We start from the raw sequence: 23,720 nt of genomic DNA on the forward strand, positions 1-23,720 counted from the left end.
CCATATTGTTAGAATTCAATCATATCTTTTTTATATATATATATATATATATATCTTGGCCCTTCCTATTGTTGCTAAGATCTCATAGAATTCTGTATCAAAATAAATACTACTATTTTATGCAGTTAATTTATATATATATATATATATATATATATATATATATATATATATATATATATATAAAAGACTGTCCAAGTGCAGCAACCAACAAAGGGGATTTTTATTCCATAAAATTATATGAGGTAGATCACGGTGCTAAAAGAGCTGTGCATCTAACCCTATAATTTATCAAGTGGCTGTATATGTTTTTATCCTATTTTCCTCTTGTAGAAGCTTGGATGGTATCTTCCTTTCCCCTTGATGTTTTTTTTCTAAAGAGTATGAAATCTAACCTTTTGACCTGAATATCAGATGCACATACTCGATTTTCCTATCCACTGTGTTTCATCCCCTCATTGATTTCGATATTTGCTGTTCTTGCTTTGAGCTGTTCCTTCATCTTCTTGGCTTTGAGACTTGAAGAGAAGATGAGCGTCTTTTCCCACCACTCTCTTCGGTTTTGTCTTGTCTTGTGTGAAGTGTTTTACTGATCTCCATTCACCTGGCATCCGTGCCCTACCCTTGTCCTCTTTTTTCCTTTCCACCTGGGTGTTTATTGGGTCATTGATGTGTGTTTGTGTGTGTTTACCAGAAACTTCCTGCAAGTTTGGTAACTGCAGAGAAGTTATTGCAACACAGGGAGTTGCATTGTGGGTGGTTTTGATGTACTGCAGTTTTTGCTCCTTGTTATTGATTGCATGCTCTGGTTTTTAAGGTTTGGCAGGCCGGTGTTTGCTCTCAGAAGTCAGTCTTAAAATATTGCTACATGTGGAATTTAACTGAGTGTGTCTTGATTGGAGCAGGGCATGGGCTCCTTCATTGCTGCCATCATTCTGTGTTTGATTAAGTATTTGACATTGGCTGATGTTTTATATTTCAGAATGAATACAACAATGACCATTGTTTGCACTCTGAAAGTGAGAAGGGCTTGGGTCAAAAACAAACGTTCTTTAATTAATTCAATAAATAAATAAATAAATGATAACCTTTTAACCTGATCTATAATGCCATTTTCATGGCAAAAATGTATTATAGATTTATAAAAGTCATCTCCTTTTTGCTTGCTACATCTTTGATACTCTATTATCATTGTCATGAACTTGTATAGCTAGTATATACTTAGTAATATAGAATATAATTAGTATATTATATAATATAATATATATAAAGATCTTTTTAAAGAAATGTTTAAACTTTGTTTTTTATAGTTTTGATTTAGCTACATGTTTATATTATATTTTGCAAGCAGTGCTTTCACCAAATTGTTGTTTAGTCCTTGCTTTAGAACCCAACTTTATTCTGCTAGAAACTATTATGGCTACACCAGTAGGTTTCATTTGTACTTTAATAAAACTGGAGACATTATTTGTTTAAATCAGGATAATACTGATCTCATTGACTTCTGAAATAGTATTAATGAACCTAACCTAAAGTTCAAATCATTGAACTTAAAATAAATGTCCTGCCTTCATCCAGCGAGCATAGAATGTTTGCACCATATTATCTTCTGCTTTTTATAAATATATATTGTCTTCATATAATGTGTATCTTTTACCTTGTAAACATGCTATCTTCTACATTTTAAACATAGTATGTTTGAGATATAAATTCTTTAAATTGTGTGCCAAGATCCTTAGCTGGTTTTACATACCAGTGAGACAGGAGTTGGGGCATGGGTGGACTTGGTATTGTCTATCGTGCTTCTCACATTGCTCTTAAAAGCTACAACTCAAGAATAACTCCAAGCACCAATACTTTGCCGTATTGAAAATCTCCAAATCTTGTACAGCTCATTACCCAGTCCTGCTTTCAGAATGCAACATTGTTCCAAAGCATGATATAAGTGCATGATGTTTGTCTGCTGTTTTGAAAAGAGTATATTGATTTTGTTTTGGATTTTTTTTTTCAGCATCTTCCTTTGGTGACCAGCATGGACTTTGGGCTGGGGCAGTTATCTGATTAGATTTTAGCATTGCACCGTGCATTTAATGTTTGCTATCACATCACCTCTAATGGCCTGCTGCTGGTTGCGCGTAAGAGAATGAACTAGCTGTAACTGCATGGGGCAATGGTACAGAATATCTAAATCACAGCATATGCATTTTAATATGTTTGCCAACCTCTTATGCTTGCATGATGATACAAACACAATCTCTCCACGTCCCTCCCCCATCCTTCACCTACGTCATTGGATTTCAGAGAAGTAGTTTGTAATGCTTGAGTAGCTCTGAGCTCAGAAATGCCTGTGCATGTATTGGTTATAGATGGCCATATAATAAAACGAAATTTGGACTTCGTAAAGTTGTATTTTTATTAATGCATGGGGGGCAATTAATGTGACATAGACAAGCCATTGGTACACCAGAATACTCTTCTTAAACATAAATCACTTAAATAGATGTAAAGTAAATAGTAGAAAGTAGAAAATAAATATCGTTTTGCTAGAGTACAACAGATACAGTCTTGCGTGCGTCCCTTTACAAGGATAGCAATGCACTGCCTCTCTCTCCTTTATTGGGTGCAAGAGATTTATATTAATACACTTGTGTTAAGACATATAAGAATTTGCCAATATTGGGTACTGAACTGCAGCCGAAAATTCTTTGTATTTATATTGTTTTCAGGCTTTTAATATCAGTCATCAGACAAATGCCCTGCAGAATATAGCCAGACCCTTTAGAAGAAAGTGTATTATGACCGTAATCCATTAAACTAACTTTTATTTTTCAATGGAATTGTCCTTGTCAGGTGTACAGAATGTAAATAAAGCTTGTGCATTTATTCCGAGAGCGCTGGCACTTTGTAAATTGCTCTGTACCATCTTAATGAGTACCCCGGGAAGAATGCAGGATTACCTTGCCGCAGTGAAAAATTGGCAGGCCCATTTATCTTTAAGCTCAGTGATGAACTGTGATTTAAATAGCTGGCTCTCCGCAGAGACTCGAGAGATCTATCAAACTTCAAGAAATGAGAAGGGCCATTTATCATCGGCTGAGGTCTCTCGTAGCCCTTCGTCAAATAGATGTGACACGCAGACAGACAGCGCCTTGTTCGGCGTAACTCAAAACTAGGGCCTGGAGGACATGTATCATGCAGAATCTGTTTTCCCTTGTGGAAATCTTTTTAAAATGGATGATAGAGAACTGTTTGCACAGTGACTGGAGCATCCACACATATCACTGGAAAATGCTAACAGCGGAAGGAGCTGCTGTGATATTTTGTCTGACTATCATGCGTACTGTAGTTTATCACATCAGTCTGCGTGATGTATATGTTTTTGTCACAGAGAATTACAGCAATACAGCTGATTACTATCCACAACCGTAACCTGTTCCAGAAAAACCCAGGAAATGCTATATCTCACGACTTCTGATGCATTGCCCTTCTGGACAACTGCCCAATGGGAGCTTAATTAAATCTATGCTGATTATACTTTAATTTAATGCGGCTGCAGACTAGCTATCCTGTACCACTTCCCCTAGCAGAAACAGACACGAGTCCTGCTTATGCCAAGACATTAACCAACAGCTCTTTTATAAAAGCACATTCTGAACTCATTCGGTAATAAATAATAAAAAAAAAGTACATTTTTTTTTTTTAGAATTGCTTTATATAGAAGAATCAACCTCAAAAAGGTTATGAATATCTGTCTATAGCACTGGTGACAATCAAATTAATATATACAAACTTTATTTCTACTAAAACATGTTACAATCGAACTTCTTCACCAAAGTGTGTGCTGGCGTGTGGAGCAATAGACTTTTTTTAATTGAAGAAGCTCATACAGTCATGGATGTGGAAAACAAGGCAGCAGTGGCTTGTTAACGAGTTACACCACAGGAAATACCTTACTTAGCACAGTCAGAGAACAGTGAAAGGCCAAGTAGTCGGCATATATCAATCTATGACACTCCAGAACCCTATCCTTTCCCATAACATCATGAACACAAGAATGGACTGCAGTTGTGTTGAGAATGAGAACCAAGACACATTACTCATTTGGAAACCTTGTAGGATGTAGAGAATGACAATGACAAAGTATTATTCCAAAGCAATCCATTGGGTGGCAGTGCTGAACCAATATGTTTGAACTGTTGTCCATTCTTCCATGCTATCATGTTTGCATGGGATCTCACACTGCATACAACACCAGACAGATGACTTCTCTATATAGTGGTTCAACATAATGCAAACAGGCAGCAGTAGTTGATAGCAATTTCAAGATCAGGGTATGTAGTGCTTTTTGGTATGCCAGACCTATCAATGAGGTGCAAGTTATTAAACCCCCGAATACAGGCATCACTGCTGGTCTTGTTTTTAATCTGTTGATAAATTCTATAATTTTCTACATTCTCCATTAACCCCTCCTTCCTAAGAGCTGGCCCCGTAGAGAGATGTCTGCAGTAAAACGAGCCACCTTTTTTATGTTGTCACTTGAAAGCAGGCAATGATGGTACCCCTTGTATCAGAGGGTTTCAACTTACCACTCTGACCTATACAAAAAGTGTGTTTTGCTTAAAGATCACCACTGCCTCTTTTCATAGTGTGCGAAGGATTAGTCATTGTTAGCTGACCGATGGTAGGACAAAGACATTTCTTTATTAATAACAACACTTCTAAAATGAATAACAATTGCGTATATCCGCTTCCATGTAATCAAAGGAAAATCAGTTACCGCTATCTGGCTTTTTTCCCCACCATTATTTTTCTTTTGATTTATTTTCATGTAATATGTTTAGCGATTGTAATTTGTAATCTTTCGCCAATATATTTTTAAATTTGCATAGCCATACCTAATATATATATATTCAGCATGCCAAAGTCTCAAGCTGTCAGCCAGTCATCTCACATTAACCATAAATCTTAAACCGAAATTCTTGAATATGTTGCAAAGGTTCTGAGATGGAGGGGGTAATGTTGTGCACCCTGCTTTCTATCGGTGGGACCTGAAAGCTATTTTGTCACTTACAGTATCACAAACCTTATCGTTCTTCCTATATTTCCCACTAGGATTATAATCAATCCAAGCAACCATGTCAAAATAAAGGAAGGCACCCTGGGATTTTTTATTGCAAGCGACGCCAAAGAGGTTAAAAGGTACATACGTCTCATTTAATCATTAAATGCAAGTTATAGTTTTTTTTCCATTCTGACTGTGCAGAAGTTTGCTAATTTATATATGGCTGGAACATCATGCTATGGGATCTGAGGACGGGTCATTCTGTGGGTCCTGTTGGTGCCAGACCACTTACAGTGGTAATGATCATTCCTAATTGATGGCGGTCCTGGACACAGGCCTCATTCATTTGTATGGGAAACATATATGTGTGTTTTAAAGAGGTATTTTAGTGCGTTTTCTACAAGTTCTATTTATGTTCCCTATCGGATATAAAAGTCTGAGAGGGTATATTGACACAGTTTGTTGATATTAGAATATCTTTTTTTTTTACAGTTTAGCCCCTAGTATGTATTTTAAACTATTTGTCACAAGGTTTGCAAGACTGTCTCCACAGTAAGTTGTTTCCCCACATTGATGAAAAACTTATAAGGAAGAGTTGGTAGAAATGGATTAATAATTTATGCATGTTTTGTGCCCATAATGCAGAATGTTTCTTGTAGGTTCAATAAACATAGCAAAAATATATCAGACTGTAGAAACATTTCTCTTGTGGGGAATTACAAATCCAGTTATCTTCATTTCTCCTGGTTTATTAGAAATCCAAACCACAGACATATTCAAATTTCTGCAAAATCCACAATATGAAATGGGATTTATAGATATTTGTGTTTTTTAATATGCCCACCCATTTTTAGTATGTATGTTTAAATCCAATACATGGGGCAAGTTAGAAATAACAATATATTTTTTTTATCTAGCTACATCATGCGTAAACAAAAATAGAGTACAATAGAGAACAAGAACACATAAACAGAACAAACCTTTCTTCATTGAAGCTATATCTAAAAACCACTTGTAAAAGCTGTTTGTCCAATCACAAACTTCCCAATGCAGCTCAATGAGAAGTCTTTGCTAGGCAGGTGCTCTGGGCAATTGCTACCTCTTCAGTTTAGCTCCACTGACCTAACAAAACCAGGAAGTAACAGGACCTTTTGTCTGATTGACAGGCAGGAGGGTGTAACAAAGTTAATTTATATAATTGCCAATCTCTTTTGAAATCTGCACTTTTTGTACAGTAAAAAAAAAAAAAAAAAAGAGGACACATTCTTCACACATAAAGCATTTTAGTGGTATGGAGTGTCCCTTTAATTCTCAGAATTTCAAAGTGAATTTCAAATTTTAACCCATAAAAATTAAAACTGAAATCATGACACTGTTTTTCTAGTTTAGATATTTTTGTTTGTAATATTAATAATTCTTACAGGTAGACATCACCACTGCAGGTAGAAATAATTTTGTAATTACATATCTGATCTAATCATATTGCTCTCTTTCTTAGGGCATATTTTTACTGCAAAGCATGTCACGATGATATCACTGACCCCAAAAGGATCAAGAAATGTGCCTGCAAACGACGTGAGTACAATTGTTGCAAACTTTTCATGTACCTAACCTTTTAAAAGACTAGCCAGAGGCTAAGGAAATACATGTAAAGAAGGGCATTCTAAATGTATGCCAGTTAGATGAAATTCAAAACTGTGGGTCTTATGGACATAGAGTACATTACCAATGGTAATGGTGTTATCGTTTACTCCTCTTGCAGCTTCCGACTAAGTAAATAAGATTTACTCTAACTGATTTAGATGTTTTTCAGGAACCTCATGATAACACAATTGCATTTACCTATTTCTGTACCCCTATTATTAGATTCCTCCGTTATGGGTAACTCGCATTCTTCTTTAGGTCTTTAGGTTACTTCCTATACTTTTGTGCACAGTTGAATCCAAAAATATACTAAAATCCAGATTACTGTTTAGTAAACCTACTCGGTGTTCATGATGTGTCTGTAATATCTTAGTCTAGAGCTGATCTGTTTCTTTACTGATCATCTTTTCATGCACTGTACCCACTTTTATGTGGCATATTCTGTGCAGACCCAAACTTCAAAAAAAAGAAAATGATTTAGATTGAAGCAAGTTAAGAGGTACCCGTAGTATCAGATCATCTGCAAAATAATGTTTTGATTTTTTTTTTTAGATCTCCGTTACAGAATTGTTGATTCTAAATATTAGATTTTCATATGTTTGGCCACGACAAAAAATCTGATGGATGTTCTTATATTTGATGCTATCTTAACTTAACAGTTCGAGGACTGGTCCCATGCAGATTAAGCTAGTGCCCCCCTCCTAGCCTAAGGATCTTGAGTAATAAGACCTACAGGCTTGATTATAGAAGAACAACCACATAAACATAGAAATATAAATACACATATTAATAATTCTTCTTTTTTTTTTTTTTCGCATGTCCTTTTTTTCTTTACGCTATTTCCAATTTGCTGCGTTTGGATAACTCTGGCTTAATAGTTATGTATTGTGAGTACAAACAGCATTAACTGTAGTGAGACAATGACCACATCACTCAATGTGTTCACCCTCTGTTCTGCCGGAGGGGCCGAAGCAGCCCCTTCCAATGGGAGACAGTGTCTGTGTTGTATCACCAAAATCACACTGCATGTCACGCCATCTTTCTGTATTTTACCTGTTCCAGTGTGTCCAAGTGACTATGGTGAAAATACAGCAGTTTTTACTCCTTTACTACAGCAGGATATCAAGCAGATAGTTTTGCTTTGTTTTTGTTTTTTTGAGTCGAGTTTTTTAATATTTTTTTTTAGCTTTTTTTTTTTTTCCTCTTTAATAGATTTGGTATTTATAATCTGAGCTTTTTTTCTCTTAAATAGAATTGGTATTTATAGTCTGAGCTGAAGATTGTATACATTTAGCAAATCCAGGGAATACAATAGAACACATCCCACCCCATATAGGAAGTTTACATACAACTGTAATACACAGTATGTTTGTTCAGCAGCAATTTCTAGCAGTCCAGCCTCTCAACAGTAGGTGAGCAGTTGATTGATTTCCATCCCTACCGTGATGCACTTTCACCTTACTGTTGTTGGCTGGCCTCTTCCGACCTGCTGTTTTAATGAGGGGTGCTTTTACATTTTACACATGCTCTTACATGACTGCCCATAGTAACCTGTGCTGCTGAAGATTTGCTGTTGGTAGGTTTAATAAAGCATTGTGGCAGTGAAACCATACTTGCTTTCTTAAACGTACACAATGGATCTGGCGGAACAGTCTCTACTTTGGGCGATTTCTTTCCATCATTTTCATTGTGCTTCCATACTAGCTTCCATCAAGGTAACTAGTATGGAAACACCATCCAATGTATTGATAAAAGGAACACTTCAAACACCATAACCACAATAAGAGATTGCATATATCTATCTATCTATCTATCTAGCTATCTATCTATCTATCTATCTATCTTACCAGGCCATACTATCTATCTATCTAGCTATCTATCTATCTATTTTACCTGGCCTCTCTATCTATCTATCTATCTATCTATCTTACCAGGCCATACTATCTCTCTATCTCTCTATCTTACCTAGCCATATTATCTATCTGTCTGTCTGTCTGTCTATCTATATTACCTGGCCATATTATCTATCTATCTATCTATCTATCTATCTATCTATCTCATAAAGAGGAAAGAGGACAGGTGATCAGCTCTAAACAAAAACTAGTAACAAAATATTTCTATAGCAGTTCTGCTCGAAGGATGACATGTGTTAGCAAATGAATCATGCACGGCTCCCAAATTTTGGAAGTAGCTCACCAGAGCTGAAATTTGATGACCCTGATGCATATCTATTAACTAGCATACGTCCTATAAAATATGCTGCTGTATTTAAGTCAAGAAAAGTCATTTTGCGAGAATTATCTAGCTGTTGCATTCATATGTTTTTTATATATTAATATATTGATAGTATATATAAATATATATAACCCTACCCATAGATGGGTGTGTACGTATGTGTCCTGTTGTGTTTACATGTGTTATTCATGATGCATAATCATATTTCTTTAAACTGTATGAAATGTTGTGTTTAAATGTGTGTGTTTGTGTGTAGGTCTGTATGTATTCCTGTTCGTGTTTTGTGTTAACTTAGAATTGCCCAAACCTCCTTCATAATTTGTAGGATGGAGTGGTAATACATGTTAATGATATGAATTTAATTTGGCTTTAAAGTGCTGCTTTAAAGTGCTGTGTGGCATGGGGGTCTTGTTATTATGAGCCACCCTACCTTTTTCACTGTACGAGAATTTGACAATCTGATATATATCTCAGCTATTTGGAATTTAACCACCCAGGCTATGTTGTATAAAGCACTGTTATTGAACCCTGCAAGGCTCTAGCAAAGATATGTAGTTTATACATCCATATATTAAAATCATGTGAATGTGACTCCAAACGTTCTCCTATATTTTCTACAAAATCCCCTGGAATAAATATGTATATGGTGATTGGAATAAGTCTTTTATGTAAATATCTTCTTGTATTTATAGCTCATCGTAATATACTTCTATATCACCCAAAAATATCAATACATAATCTGATGTTCTTAAATGAATAAATATACTACTTATACTATTCCCAATGCAAACCGCAATACATTCGTAAAAACAGATGGTACAGCTTAGCTGATGTCCCAAAGAGAGAGATCTTTGATGGAGAGTAATTGGCTTTGTCCAGAAAGCCAGGGGAACAAGATCCTTTGTACATCCCCTTGACCTTGTTGTAATGTTAAAACTGTTTAAAATATGTGGTTTATAAGGGAACATGCCCATTATATGGGAACATACATTTTAAGGGGTTTCATGTAGCTATAGTACATATCTTGTAAACCACTAGCACAAGCTCTCCGTACAGTGTAATACTGACTGAGGGATGGATTACTGAAATCTCAGTCCACTCTCTAAAAAGAGACCACAATATTCTGTACCATTCCAACAACTGACGTGAGGAAATTTACTCTATAACGTGTTAACAAATAAAACTACAAATTAGATTCATCTGCCTCTTAAAAATCTCAGAGATAGCGTTCTACATTGGTAACAGTCCTATTCAGCTCAGCGCTTATCCAGTACTTAAGTGTAATGGAAACAATCATAAAACAAGGATTAAAAAACACACAAAACATTACAAAGATTATGCATTATATTATTATATTCATGTTGGAACCAGACCTTGAATTTGAGGTTTTTAAATCTACATTTAATCACATGTTTAGTCGTATAATTAGACATAAAAGAAATCTGGTCAAAAAGTAGATTTGTCTTCCTTTAGAAACCTTATTTGGTGCCAGTTTTCCTACATCAGGAGGAGGCAACCTTGGGCATTCTAGATGCTGTGGACTATATCTCCCAAAATGCTTTTACAGCCATTGTGCTGTCAAAGTATCAAGGGAGACGTACCCATAACATCTTGAGTGTCAATGGTTGTCCAACCCTTGTTCCAACATGCTTGTTAGTTGTCAACTAGACTCCCCTGTCTCACTTTTTTTTTATGTTGTAAAATCTTTTTATTGAACGATATAAAAGATAATGCACATACAAAAGATAAAGCATTCTTCAGCATATACACAATATACATATGATCGCACTCCATAACTCTGTGATATATAATGCAAGTTTTCATGCAAATGATGCATTTTTGTAACAAGAAAATAAACTTTATTTTTTTATTAGTCAAAAAGAAATAGCAGGAAAGCTTAATAGAGAGAATTTATTACAAACAGTTATACAAACAGTAACAAGAGTTACTCATCTTTTTAAAAAGTCAGGACATAATATAATATGGTGAAATTACTTAAAGGCAATCTTCCACACACAAAAAAAGAAAGTTTATTATGTTCATTACCTTTCTTTCACTTATAAATGCAAAAGTTGTGGACAGAAAAAAAGTTCACATAAATCTAGTCTGATTCTATCTTTCTTACAGATAGTGGGGAATTGGTAAGCAAGCAGGGGGATTTCTGTATATAACAACTAGGCTTATCAATGACCACACTTCTTTTTTTTATAAACACAATATATTTATAATGCCCCCTTCTACAAATGTTTGCTCACTCATGTAAACATACACACATACATTGGCAAAGTAGTACAGATTGATCCTCACGTCCCAAGATGCTCAACATTCGCATAGCATTGATGGCTAACTTTGACTAGGCATGTGTTTGGAAACTACATTTCCCAAGATGCTTTGCCAGCCAGCAGTGGTGAGCACACCATTGCTGTAATAAATAACTATGTTGATAAAACAACAACAACAAAAAAAAGCTTATTGTGCTCCTATTTGGTCAGATTTCCCAGGCTGGGTCACAAAAAAATTATTGTAAGGGCAAATGGTAACAAAACAAGATCATCTAATATGACTGAATACGTGTAAAATCAGTACACCAGGGGGGTGAGGACAGCCAATCGATCTACATGCTCTTGAAAACATATGAATGCCTAATATTACCTTGTACACCATAGCAGGAGGGTGCACTTACATACCCGTAAGAGACAGAGGACAAATCCCTATTTAGACCTTCTTAAATTCAGAACTCACTGTCTAGACAAAGTGTGCTGTAACTCAGCCCTCTAGGTGGTAATGCCTGCTGTAAAATTACATAAAGCAAAATTATATGTGAAATTACAAAGACCTGCCCATAGGCAAACATCAATCTTGTGCACATACCAAAACTTCACGCGGTTTGTAGCGTTCCAAACATCAAAATTAGACAAATTTGTTTCTGTATGATTTTCCCCTCAAAAAAATGTATTTATTTAATTCCGCCATTTGAATTTTACATAGCACTTTCCATGCATTGTCAATCTGCTTATAAAAAGACAGATAACGTGACCGATAAATAGCAAGCAAAGCCCCCTCTAATTTTTTGTTTCTCTTTTCTCTCATCTTTAAATACAAAGTATCATTTTCTGTTTGCAACTGTTGCATTATTGAATGTTACTAAAGGATACTCTGGATACCAGCACAGCCTAAATGCATTTGGTGGGTTTGGGCCTCATGTTCATTCTGTGTTTATCCCCACGTTCAATTCTCTTTTATTTTGATTGAAAAAAAATTTTTCTTCACGGTTTCTTCTGTATAACCTCATCTCCAAGTAACACCTTGTCTATTTACAAGACATGTTCCAGATCAAATACTCAGGGTTCATACTCAGCTCTGACATACTTCTCCTTAAAACCAAACACTGTCCTCGTATTAAATTTCCTCTTAGCACAGTGTTAAACTACTATACATATAATAAAAGAATAGTGAGTGGCTGAGGGCAGAGCCAAGTCAACAGCTCAGCTCATACTGATCGTTCATTGGCTGAGCTACACGGTGTACCTTCCAGTCAGGAAGTCATTTCTGAAAAGGAGGACACATCAAAATATCAACACTTTTATTTAGTGTTTTTCATTTTTTGTCTTTTTTTATTTTCTAAAACCAAAGGAGATTTGAATGTTGAGAAAAACACATGTTCATTTAAGTTGTGTTGGTGCCCTGTGCATTCCTTTAACCCCTTAAGGACACATGACATGTGTGACATGTCATGATCCCCTTTTATTCCGGAAGTTTGGTCCTTAAGGGGTTAAGCAACATAAATATAAATATATATATTTATTGGTGGAAGATTCCCTTTAATTGGTAGGATTGAAAACCTGGCTAAGCAGGAGATATCCACTAAAGTAAGAATCTCTAGGAAGGTGGCAAGTCTACTTTGAACGTCACTCTACCTTTTATTTTAATAACATGGAAGTGTTACTTCACTAAAAATGTTAGTCGAGCTATCAAACAAAGTAATCTTACATTTACTGTCAATTTTTTAGTACATTGACCACCTTTGCTAGTATTTTACAAGCTTGTGATTCCAAAGTGAATATTCTAATAGGGGGAAATAATATAGCCTATGCATTTTACACTGGGCATTAAGCTTTGATTATTATAACAGAGCTCAAAACTTAAAAAGCAAAACAAAAAAAACCCTGCATTTCTGAAGCCAGCAGCGACACAGACATCTGTGACTGGTACCATACAAGCTATTTTTGTGTGATATATGTTTTGTTACGTATTTTTTTGTAATAATTTGTTGTTTGATCCATGTGCGGAGTGAGGTATGCAAGTCTCAAACTAAGAACCCCAATGAACGTGTGCTTGTTTTCTCTTAGAACGATCTCCCCAGAACTGAGTGGATTCTATTTGTATAATAGAATTGTGCAACATATTGAGACATTTCTCTGATAGAGTGTCTCGCCTAAAAAGGGTTGGGTGGTCATTCCCTGGTATCATACGGGCTAGCTAGAACATCCAAGGCTCAATTTACAACAGTACAAGTAATTAAAGTTTTTTTGTTGCAAATTGCTGATGTTCTTAACGCATTTTTGCTACCAGAGATGGCCTGGCTTTGTTAAATTTGGTTACCATTTTTAAGCAGAGCAAAAAGAAAGTGTCTCCATCCTCTCGCATATCCCTGCTGCTTATTAGATTTTATACTTAGACAATTAACAGTTAAGAGAAAATAAATATAAAGGAGTAAGTTATCATTGATTGTTGCATTGAGCAATATCATGTGAACACAGCACATCGTGGCCTAGATGTAATATTGTTGAATAAGCTTTCCAAATGATTTAATATTTGTGGATAAACGTTTTTTAAATGATTTTTTCCAGCATACTAAAATATCAATAATATATTACATCTTTATAAAAAAAAAAAACAATATATGAAGAAAATAATCAAAATATTACAAAAGTTAAATATCTGCCATAATATTAAATAATTTTAAAAGTTTATTCAAAAAATATTACATCGTTTGGAAAGCTTATCAGACAATTTGAAATCCAGACCTGTATAATGACAATTAGTAATGGTTTTGTTTCATCCATTATTTTGATTTTGTATTTTTTTTTTTTTTGTCACACAAACTAGTGGTATATTTTAGAAGCACAGGTTTCCAGCTCATGACACCAAAGCTTTACATACACAGTGAAACGACAAGTACCAATGCACCAAACACTATTAAAATCAATGTGATAACACAAAACACTCCACAATTTGCAGAGCGTTGAAATTTTAATTTTGCAGGAGGGGAACATTTCACCAAATGCAATTCTTACTATGGCTTTGTGCCTAATTACCATTAACGTCCACAAATAGAAGTTTCTAAAGCTTAATATATTTGAAATTATATTACTGTTTTTATTAGGCTGAAGGGAACATTTTGTTATATTTTACTGCAGTCTGTCACTTTACCTGCGCTGATGACAAACTGCGATGCATTTTTGAATGGCCCAGTTATGTAAATGCTGAATTATATTGATTTAATATAAACATTGCTCTTTTTGATTAATATTTTTGTAACTTTAATAACTACTAATGTAAGATATCCATATACTGACATAACCAAAGATCTTTTCAATATGAATTCACTTTTTTTTTTTTACTTGTATGTAAAGTATGACATTTGAGAAAACTCAAAATGATCATCAAAATTGAACTTTTAATATAATCACTTGTATAGGACCACTGCATGTGGTAGCTTAATGTTCTAGTCATATCTAACACGCTCCATGATCTAGGCCAGCTTTACATCACAAGCAAAACTCTCAAACACCCCCAAATGCTCCCTTTGAAAATGCTAAAATTGTTTTAAATATATATATGTACGGTATGTAAAAAACAGATACAATTCGTATCTTGTAATACCTTTTTTTATTGGACTAACAGAATTTTTTAATGACAAGCTTTCGGGATAACCTCCCTTTCTCAAGTCTGAAGCATTTCTGAGCAAGGCGACACATAGAATCCAAAGTTGAGTTGTGATACAGAGGTTAAAGCGACATGAGTGTAGATAAGACACAGGTTTGGTAGAAAATAGACACCATTCTTGCAGAGGGTCATAAATATCTTTCTGTAGAGCAGAGTGAGGGGGGAGAGAAGGAAAAGAAAAACAAACAAGCAGACAGTGCAGAGGGTGGTACACTTTATACATGCACCAGTGTACCACCCTCTGCACTGTCTGCTTGTTTGTTTTTCTTTTCCTTCTCTCCCCCCTCACTCTGCTCTTCAGAAAGATATTTAGGACCCTCTGCAAGAATGGTGTCTATTTTCTACCAAACCTGTGTCTTATCTACACTCATGTCGCTTTAACCCCTGTATCACAACTCAACTTTGAATTCTATGTGTCGTTTTGCTCAGAAATGCTTCAGACTTGAGAAAGGGAGGTTCTCTCGAAAGCTTGTCATTAAAAAATGCTGTTAGTTCAATAAAAAAGGTATTACAAGATACGAATTGTATCTGTTTTTTACATCTACATCGCTGGACTAATACGGCTACAATCTCTACTTGAACACTATATATATATATATATATATATAGATATATACACACACACACACACCTATAGAGTGTTTGTATGTATATGTGTGTGCGTGTGTAGCAGTGTGTACTGGTGTGTGTTCTGTCGGTGTATATATGTGTGTAAGTGTATGTTTTGTGTAGAGTGTGTGTAACGGTGTGGGCAGCAGCATGTTTTCTAGTGTGTGTGTGTAGCAGTATGAATGGTAGTGAGTGTGCACAGTGTTGGTTGCAGTATGTGTGGCTAGCAGTATGTGTAGTAGTGTGTTTATGGACAGTGTTCTATAGTAGTGTGGGTAGCAGTATGTGTGGTAGTGGATTTGTGTAGTGTTGGCAGCAGTGTGTGTAGCAGTGTGTGTACAGTGTGGCTAGTAGTTTGTGTGAAGTGTGTGGGAAGCATTGTGTATAATAGTGTGTGCATGGACAGTGTTCTGTTGCAATAAGTGTAGTAGTGTGGCTAGCATGTATGCAGCTGTGTGTGTGTGTGTATTATTTATGAGTTGCCCCTTCTGGCCCCAGTCTGAGGTGGCAAGATCATGCACTGTAAGATTTGAATACAACATTCCCAGAGATCCACAGACTCTGTTCCCTTCAACAAACACTGGGCAGGAGGTACACATTTTAACAGACAGAGTAGGTTTCCCCATCAGGCATGCAACCTTAGACAGGACATCCCTCCCTGTCCATTCTATGCAACCTACAGGAAAACGAGTCCCACGGTTGCTTGCTGCTGCTGAGCACTGCTCGTAGTACTGTGCATTACTGATCCAGTTGGGCTAGGCTTTCTCCCTACACTGAATTTAAAAGGAAATTTAATGAAAATAATAGTAACAACTTTTAGCACCATTTATATTCACATTATACAGTACTTTTAAATTACTGGTTAGCAGAGAGCTGTTTGTACTGGCTCTGTATACATTTGTATGAGGTTAACAAATGATAGGCTTTGATATGACGTTGATTTGTAGAAATCAGTACAATAATCACACACCATCTAATCACATAACATCACCACAGTTACTATTATATGGGTAATGCTAACAAAAGAAGAGAGGAGAACAAATATAACATAGACAAGGAAACGGCTTGAAAGCATAACAAAGTTGTGTACTGTATGCAGGGTTACTGTGGAAATATACATGTGTGTATATGAGTGTATGTGTGTGTGTGTGTGTATATATATATATATGCCGTATATAAATAGTATATATATTTATAATATATATCTTAAAGTTGTTTTAAGGCAGTGGGTGGCCCGTTGTTTTAAAGTCTTAAAAGCACTGAATGCATATGAACAAGATTTTTTTTTTTTTAGGATTTCCACAGCAACAGACAGATTTTTAAAGCCATCATTTAGTTCTAGAATCAGAATCTGTGACGAGTGAGTGTTTTTTTGTTGTTGTTGTTGCTCCAATGTACATCAGTACCATGTTGGGTCAGGCTACATCCCCGCACTGTGCTCTTTAGCACAGACAAGTCAGATAATGCATAGGCGTTGATTATTTAATAAGTAAACACCACCACCTTAGCTTGGTGTCGCTCAATTATTCTGGATACAATAATGAAACTTAGGTTAATGATTGTGAAGAGGTTGGAGACACTTTGCACAGCTCTGAATCCTGACTGCGTACTTCCTTTCCACTGCTAAAGAGTTTGCAGCAGCGATTGTATTTAGTAAAGCATGTGATGCATGAAAACCTACTTGTTGCATGGAATCCATAACATAGGACTTGTTATTGTTCATTCACTAACTGACTTTATTCTCTTCATCGTCGGACTTTCTGATTACTTATCATTTTAGAGAAAAAAAAATATATATATTTAAACTGAATTGCTGCATGTAAATGAATGCCATCACCATTCCATGCCCACTCAGACCTTGCTCTCTGCAGGCCTCTTGGAAATGCCAGCCACACGGTTTCTGTACACAGACTCTATCCTATTTGTTTTGCATTATGTTTTCAAATTACTTAACACAAATACTCCAAACAAACCATAAATTGAGGCTTTTCTTTGGTGCTGATATTGGGCACTCAGTCACTTTAGGGTTAAACTTTCATATGCAGATTAACACTGAGGGGCTGCCATCAAATATATCATAACCCATTTAAAAATGGCTGGGCTCCCCTTCCTAAACCCCCCACTACTACCACCAAGGTACACACTTCTTGCTATACACAGATACACACACATAATCTGTCATACACACACACTTCCAGAATACACACATACACATTGACAGACATACGTACACAATGTCAACAATGTCATGCACAACAGAGTCATTCACACATACACAATGTCTACAATGTTAAACCTACATTCTGTTAGCCACACAACAGACTCCCACTGTCAGACACACATGCCCAGATGTCAAATGCACTCTTTTACACTACAAATTCTTTGGCAGATTCATACACTTATACCCTGTCAAACACACATAGAGTCAGTAGTAAAACTGACAACCTGAATTGGTGTATGTATTCCAGGAGCTAATCCACCTAAAATGGCTTTTGATGTATCACCAATAGGAAATTAATAGTTAGAAATAGACCAAGGCGTAATTCAATATTTCAGGGAAAAACAGTACAGCAGTAATGTGTGGTGTGTACACCTTTAAATCTGCTACAGGCAGAATGATTGGAGTACACACCAAATGTTATACTTCATAGGTGAAGTTGTAAACCATATAAAATAGAGATATAGTATGTAGAACTATTCTCTATAATGTGATGGAATTTAAGTCACCTGATTTTGTGAAAAATACAACCATATAAGGTGTGTACGTCTTCTAATCTGTTATATACAGACAGAGTGAAGTGTACACCTCTATGATATACTTTATAGTAAAAAGATGTAAACCATATGTAATATAGGAATGCAGTATAAGGAACTGCTTCCTATTTTGAGAGTCAGACATATACATTTACATACGTATAGATAGGCAAACAAACGTTCAAACTGGCATACAGCCAAAGATGCACACAGATCCACAACCACTTCCTTCCACAGCCATACGTACCCCCTTTGACCTTCTCTTCCCCAGGCAGTTTTACCTCAGGTGCCATTTATCACAGCTAGCGATCTCGAGCATGGCAGTGTAGTGTGAGATTCTAAGAGCGGCGATATGAAGCACCATGTCCCCGCTCTTCCACACACTGTCCTGTGTCTGATAGCACATCTCCTCAACCGGACCAACAAGTGCTACAGGGCCCTTAGCAGGGTACTGTCTGTACCCCCCAGATGGTGGTCATGCTAGTAACTATTTTTTTGCATTGATATATTCAGGTGCACCATCAGAATTGTGGAGCCCCTTATAAAGCTAAAGGTTAGGCTCCCGACATACACTTAGGCTGCCAGACATAGATACACACCCACCAAGATATTCTGGCAAACACTCATAGACACACACACACACACACACACACACACACACGTATGGATTCCAGGCACTCTCACGGGACAGCTACAGATACACACATACACTTCAATACACACACAAAAACACACACTCTGTTAAATATGCACGCAATCACACTGATAAACACACACATGCTTTCCTAAACATGCCTTTAGCTACATACACATATAATGCTACCTACACACTACAGCCACAACTACCCACAAAAACAAGTGCACACACAGCTATACCCACATAAACTATTAAACACGTCCAACTACATGCATATACATTGCTAAAACACACAAAATACATATGCATATACACCTTTAAGCTGTTTCAGCCATGTTTTTTATTACAGTTTTGCAGCTGAAAGGAGCTCACTCCATGCAGGCCCCAATTATCGACCAGGCTCCTTAACAGAGTACTGACTGTCACCCCCTGATGGAAATCCTGCAAGAAGACAGACAGAGACCAACTAGTTCTTACTGTATAGTAAGAACTTTTTGGTGGGGCCCGGCCATTTACATGTGTCGGGATTGTACACTCCATGATGGCAGCCCTGCATACATTCCTTCTGGTATAAAAACTATGCACAGAGACTACACTTATTTAACGATAAACACAATCACCTGACAGTCTAATATTAACCGTACTATTGACTTTCTTTGTGTGTTACCACACTTTTAAAATATATATTATGTCCCTTTAAACCATTTTGTGTGGCAAATGGTCACCGGGCCACAAAAAAATAAAATAAAAGTTGACATAAAAAATGTAAGTAAACCAAATTAAGAATAATAGAACAATTTAATCTTCTTATTACTGAATCTGTAAGGTTTTAAAGTGTTAAAGCACTAGGGTTCCAAGCCGTAGGTGTACAAGTCTGTTTTTACTTTATATTAAATCTTTGTTCAAATCTGGTGGCAAGCCTTTCAAAGACTTATTACCAATCCTTTCCATACAACCCCTCATTGAATATAGAATAAAATATTTTCTGCACTTTACATCCCTTTAAGACTCTCTAAAGAATTCTTCCCTTTGCATATCATCTTTCCCTAGTGGGCTTAGACAAAATGTCCTGCTGTTCATTACTGCATTAAGCTGCATCTGTGTCTAACTATATATATGATTATATATAAGTGTCTGTCTCTTTCTATGTACCCTGCATTAATCTACCACTCTTACTTTCCCTCTCATCATTACCATGATTTTTAGCAAAGATGTCCATCCGCAAGAGGCTGATACAGGCATGTTGTTTGGGGTGCTGTGAAATAGACTGCTCATGCATGTCAGGCACTATGCGTAGTAACATGGGGACCCTTGAAAAAGCCTTCACCCACTCTCCTGTGTCTGTTAATGATTCCTCCACCAGTTTACGTGGCTGTAAGTTCCTGAACCATGCCGTTCCGTGTATCGTGTTTGTGTGTGCGTGCTAGTGTGTGTAAATGTGACATTGGCCATGTCTTGTGTCGTAATATGTGTTTCTGTGATATTGGTTAAGGGTTGATGTCTTTCTTAATTTGAAATTATTTGAAACTTTTGTTCGCTTCTCTAAATGAACAGAATTACATCCGGGCTGAAAAAGGTTTTGTATGTTGTCTTCTCTAAGAGAGAACTGGAGAAAAGAAGTAAATGTACACATCAACATATTGTACCTGTAATGCTTTCATCAAAATAGTAAAGTACTGTAAGGTTTTCTCCCCATAGAATTCTGAGAGGGCAGCAAACATTTTACTTGGGTCTAATAATCATTTAAAGTAAAAACATACATGGAATAATAGCATGCACTTGTAAATTAAAATCCATGGATTTTGGATAATTCCTTCCTATCATTCTAGACCTAAAAGGTATAAACAGCATCTAGACATTTTTAGCCAATTATAGCCATCCAGTTTGGACAGACATGACAGTAGTAATGTGGAAGTATTAATTCCACATTATCAATGGAGATAGGCTTGACATAGAACCACAGGATGGCGTTCCGAGTCTCTTGGCAATAACCAATATACCAAATTGGAGTAGGTCAGGAGAGAGGTTAACACAAGGAAACAGTGTGATAAACTTAGGTTTTCTTGGAAAGGTTTGGAAAGTAAAGGACCAGAGGAGAGTTAATGTTTTTGAAAATGTGGGTTAAAAGAACAGACTATAAGGCGTGTGCGGTTCTTGATCTATTGTTATAAGGCGTGTGCGGTTCTTGATCTATTGTTATAAGGCGTGTGCGGTTCTTGATCTGTTGTCCAGTTTGTTTTTATGCTGATAAATTTGATTTAGTGGTTTGCAATATGTCTGTAACCAGTGATATTAAAACAACAGCAACCTATCTTTACTACAATTCTAGTTTCATGTTTAGTGATTCGTTGCAGATTGCGATGCTCAGCTAAGGGGTCACAGTGAATCACAGGTCACTTGAACTTTTGTTGTCCATTTGGATGAAGCTTGGTCACCTTTTGGTCCATAGATAAGTGCATAATCCCTGGCACCTTCTAATGGAATGACATCACTGCTCTATACTAGAGCTGTCCAATAAAATACTTCCCCTTGGAAAAGCATCATGGGACAAAAATTGGGAATCTACTTTTAGCTCACACCCTCCCCTCCTCAATTTTTGCAGTGCTTAAATTAAATTAAAAGGCATTCCTTTTTACGTAGATAAATACATGTCATGAGTGCAGTAGTCAATAACCAATACATGCTGTTTTTCTCTGGGAATCACAGCAATGTCTGGAAGCTTGTTAACCAATTAGCAAACAATCTAATACATTTGCATTGTTAGATTCCAGCAGTGGGATTAACGAGAAGTGTTTTTTTGGTGGGGAGAGAAAGCCTGTCTTGACAGGTCTGACTCAATACAAACTGAAGGTGCCGTGTAAACCTCTCATTAAACCTGACCAGACATGAAAGGTGGAGCTGGTCTCTGATTAAATATGGCAGCATCTGGGGTCCTCAAGGAACCAGTTGAGTTTTCCCCCAGATCATGTTTCTTCCTGTTTCATCCTCTAGACATCTCTCCAGTCCTGGTTAATTAGCATCCAGGAGAAAGCATAGTGACTTTCTGTGTTTATTGCCTCCTGATGTTAAGGCCAATGATGCTCGTTAACGGCCATTAGATCATTACAAGGTCTTGCCTGGTTTCAAATCCCAAAGAGATCATTAATTAAAGCAAGAAAACTAATAAAAATCACACACACAAACAACCACTTGTAATGACCTGAAAGTCTGTGGCCGAGAATCTCATCTCTTTCACTATCTCAACTAAACATAATGATTTCACAAACCAAACACCCTTGTTCTGAGGTTTAAACTCTGTGTCAATTAACTGGACTTGCTATTAATGTTCCTAGGTATATGATGCCTTTAGCAGCGCAGTTGACAAGATAGAATGTTTCATGGAACCATTAGTCTTAATGCAAGCTAAACAAAAAGCTTAATGATGGCAAGCCATATAATACAAGATTAGTTGCTCTAAAGTCATGTTTAGAAAAGAGCTGTATATCTTTTATTCGGACTGCTAAGATAATAAGTGATAATTAAACCAACTAGCCCTCCTTAACACTAGTTTATTGCAAATACCACATTTTACAGCTGTTTCAGGTCAGATTGAGTTTTGTAACACATGAGCTGCAGTTGAATCAACCCACCTGATTCGTAAGAATGAAATAAAATGCTGTCCAGAATATGATTCTTGAGTTCCACCCGCAGACACTTCCACCTGCAGACACAAGAAGGCAGTATAGGAGCAGAGTCTTTGCATCAATACACTGCATTCTACATTTCTTCACATTTCTTCACATTTGCAACATATAAAAAAAATAGAATGAGTGAGAATCAGCTTGTGATGCTTATAATTTAATTATTTAAAGTCTAATCTTTATGATGGTCAGGTATTAGAAATACATTCAAATCACCATTTGTAAAATATACGCGATCAACCGGGATTAATTATTGAATTAATTTATTTTTGTAAAACAAAATAATATATTATTATGAATAAATCAATTCTGATTTCCAGTAGGTGTCTTAGTGTGCTTACATCTCGAGGTCCTTGTTTTTGATACATAACAAACATAAACATGTATTGTGAAATAAATAGAGCACAGACAGTTACGCACTAATTCGAGAAATTAGTATATGGCTGATACGTGATTGCAATGAACAGCCACAGTTTTATGAATAATCAATTTATGTGCTTCTTTCACAGCCCTCTCATACCTCAGATTTGCTTCCTGTTACAGTTTACTCTCTGTAATCCTTCTGGTGGGGATACAATGAGTGCTTTAAATTACATAATTCATAGTTATATTTATTTCATTTGTCTTCATCTAGAATAAAAACTCATGCTAAAGCGTTCTGGGGGAATAATGATAAATATATATGTTGTGCACACTCCAGCACACTCACTCATTCCCGAAACAGCAACTTCAAAGCTTACAGAATTTAATAATTATTGTTTGTTTAAACTCCTGATCTAGGCCATTATTTTACGTATCTGTCTAGGTTTCTGTTTGTTTCTGTTTGCCAGTCAGTCTCTGTTTATCTAAACTATGAGCAAAACAGCACCATGTTAAATGCCCTAGTCTCAATAACCATCTCTAATTGTATTGTGTGAAATACAGGAACAATAATATTTAACTATGTATATTCACACACAATGTCTGTGCGTTGGCAAACCTCATGCCAACCATTACCTCACATTTAAAAATAAAAATATATCTATTATTATTATTATTATTGCCATTTATATAGCGCCAACAGATTCTGTAGCGCTTTAGAAAATTATGAGAGGGGGGGGGGGATTTAGCTACAAATAGGATAACAAGAACACTTACAGGAACGATAGCT

General features: G+C 36.2%; 1 protein-coding gene across 8 annotated transcripts in view; it reads left to right on the plus strand.

Moving 5' to 3' along the window:
- Positions 1-23,720, plus strand: part of KCNMA1 (potassium calcium-activated channel subfamily M alpha 1) — a 536,805-nt gene that overhangs the window by 393,581 nt on the left and 119,504 nt on the right. For 5 of the 8 annotated variants that reach the window (XM_063434220.1, XM_063434223.1, XM_063434227.1 and 2 more), the window contains exons 17-18: positions 5,113-5,199; positions 6,561-6,637. In XM_063434220.1, the coding sequence (XP_063290290.1) occupies positions 5,113-5,199; positions 6,561-6,637 (164 nt within the window). Of the gene's footprint in view, positions 1-5,112; positions 5,200-6,560; positions 6,638-20,096; positions 20,265-23,720 lie in introns of all 8 variants that reach the window. The other 3 variants (XM_063434221.1, XM_063434222.1, XM_063434226.1) reach the window with 1 other exon arrangement.

The sequence above is a fragment of the Pelobates fuscus genome, chromosome 10 (assembly GCF_036172605.1).
Source record: "Pelobates fuscus isolate aPelFus1 chromosome 10, aPelFus1.pri, whole genome shotgun sequence".
NCBI lineage: Eukaryota > Metazoa > Chordata > Amphibia > Anura > Pelobatidae > Pelobates > Pelobates fuscus.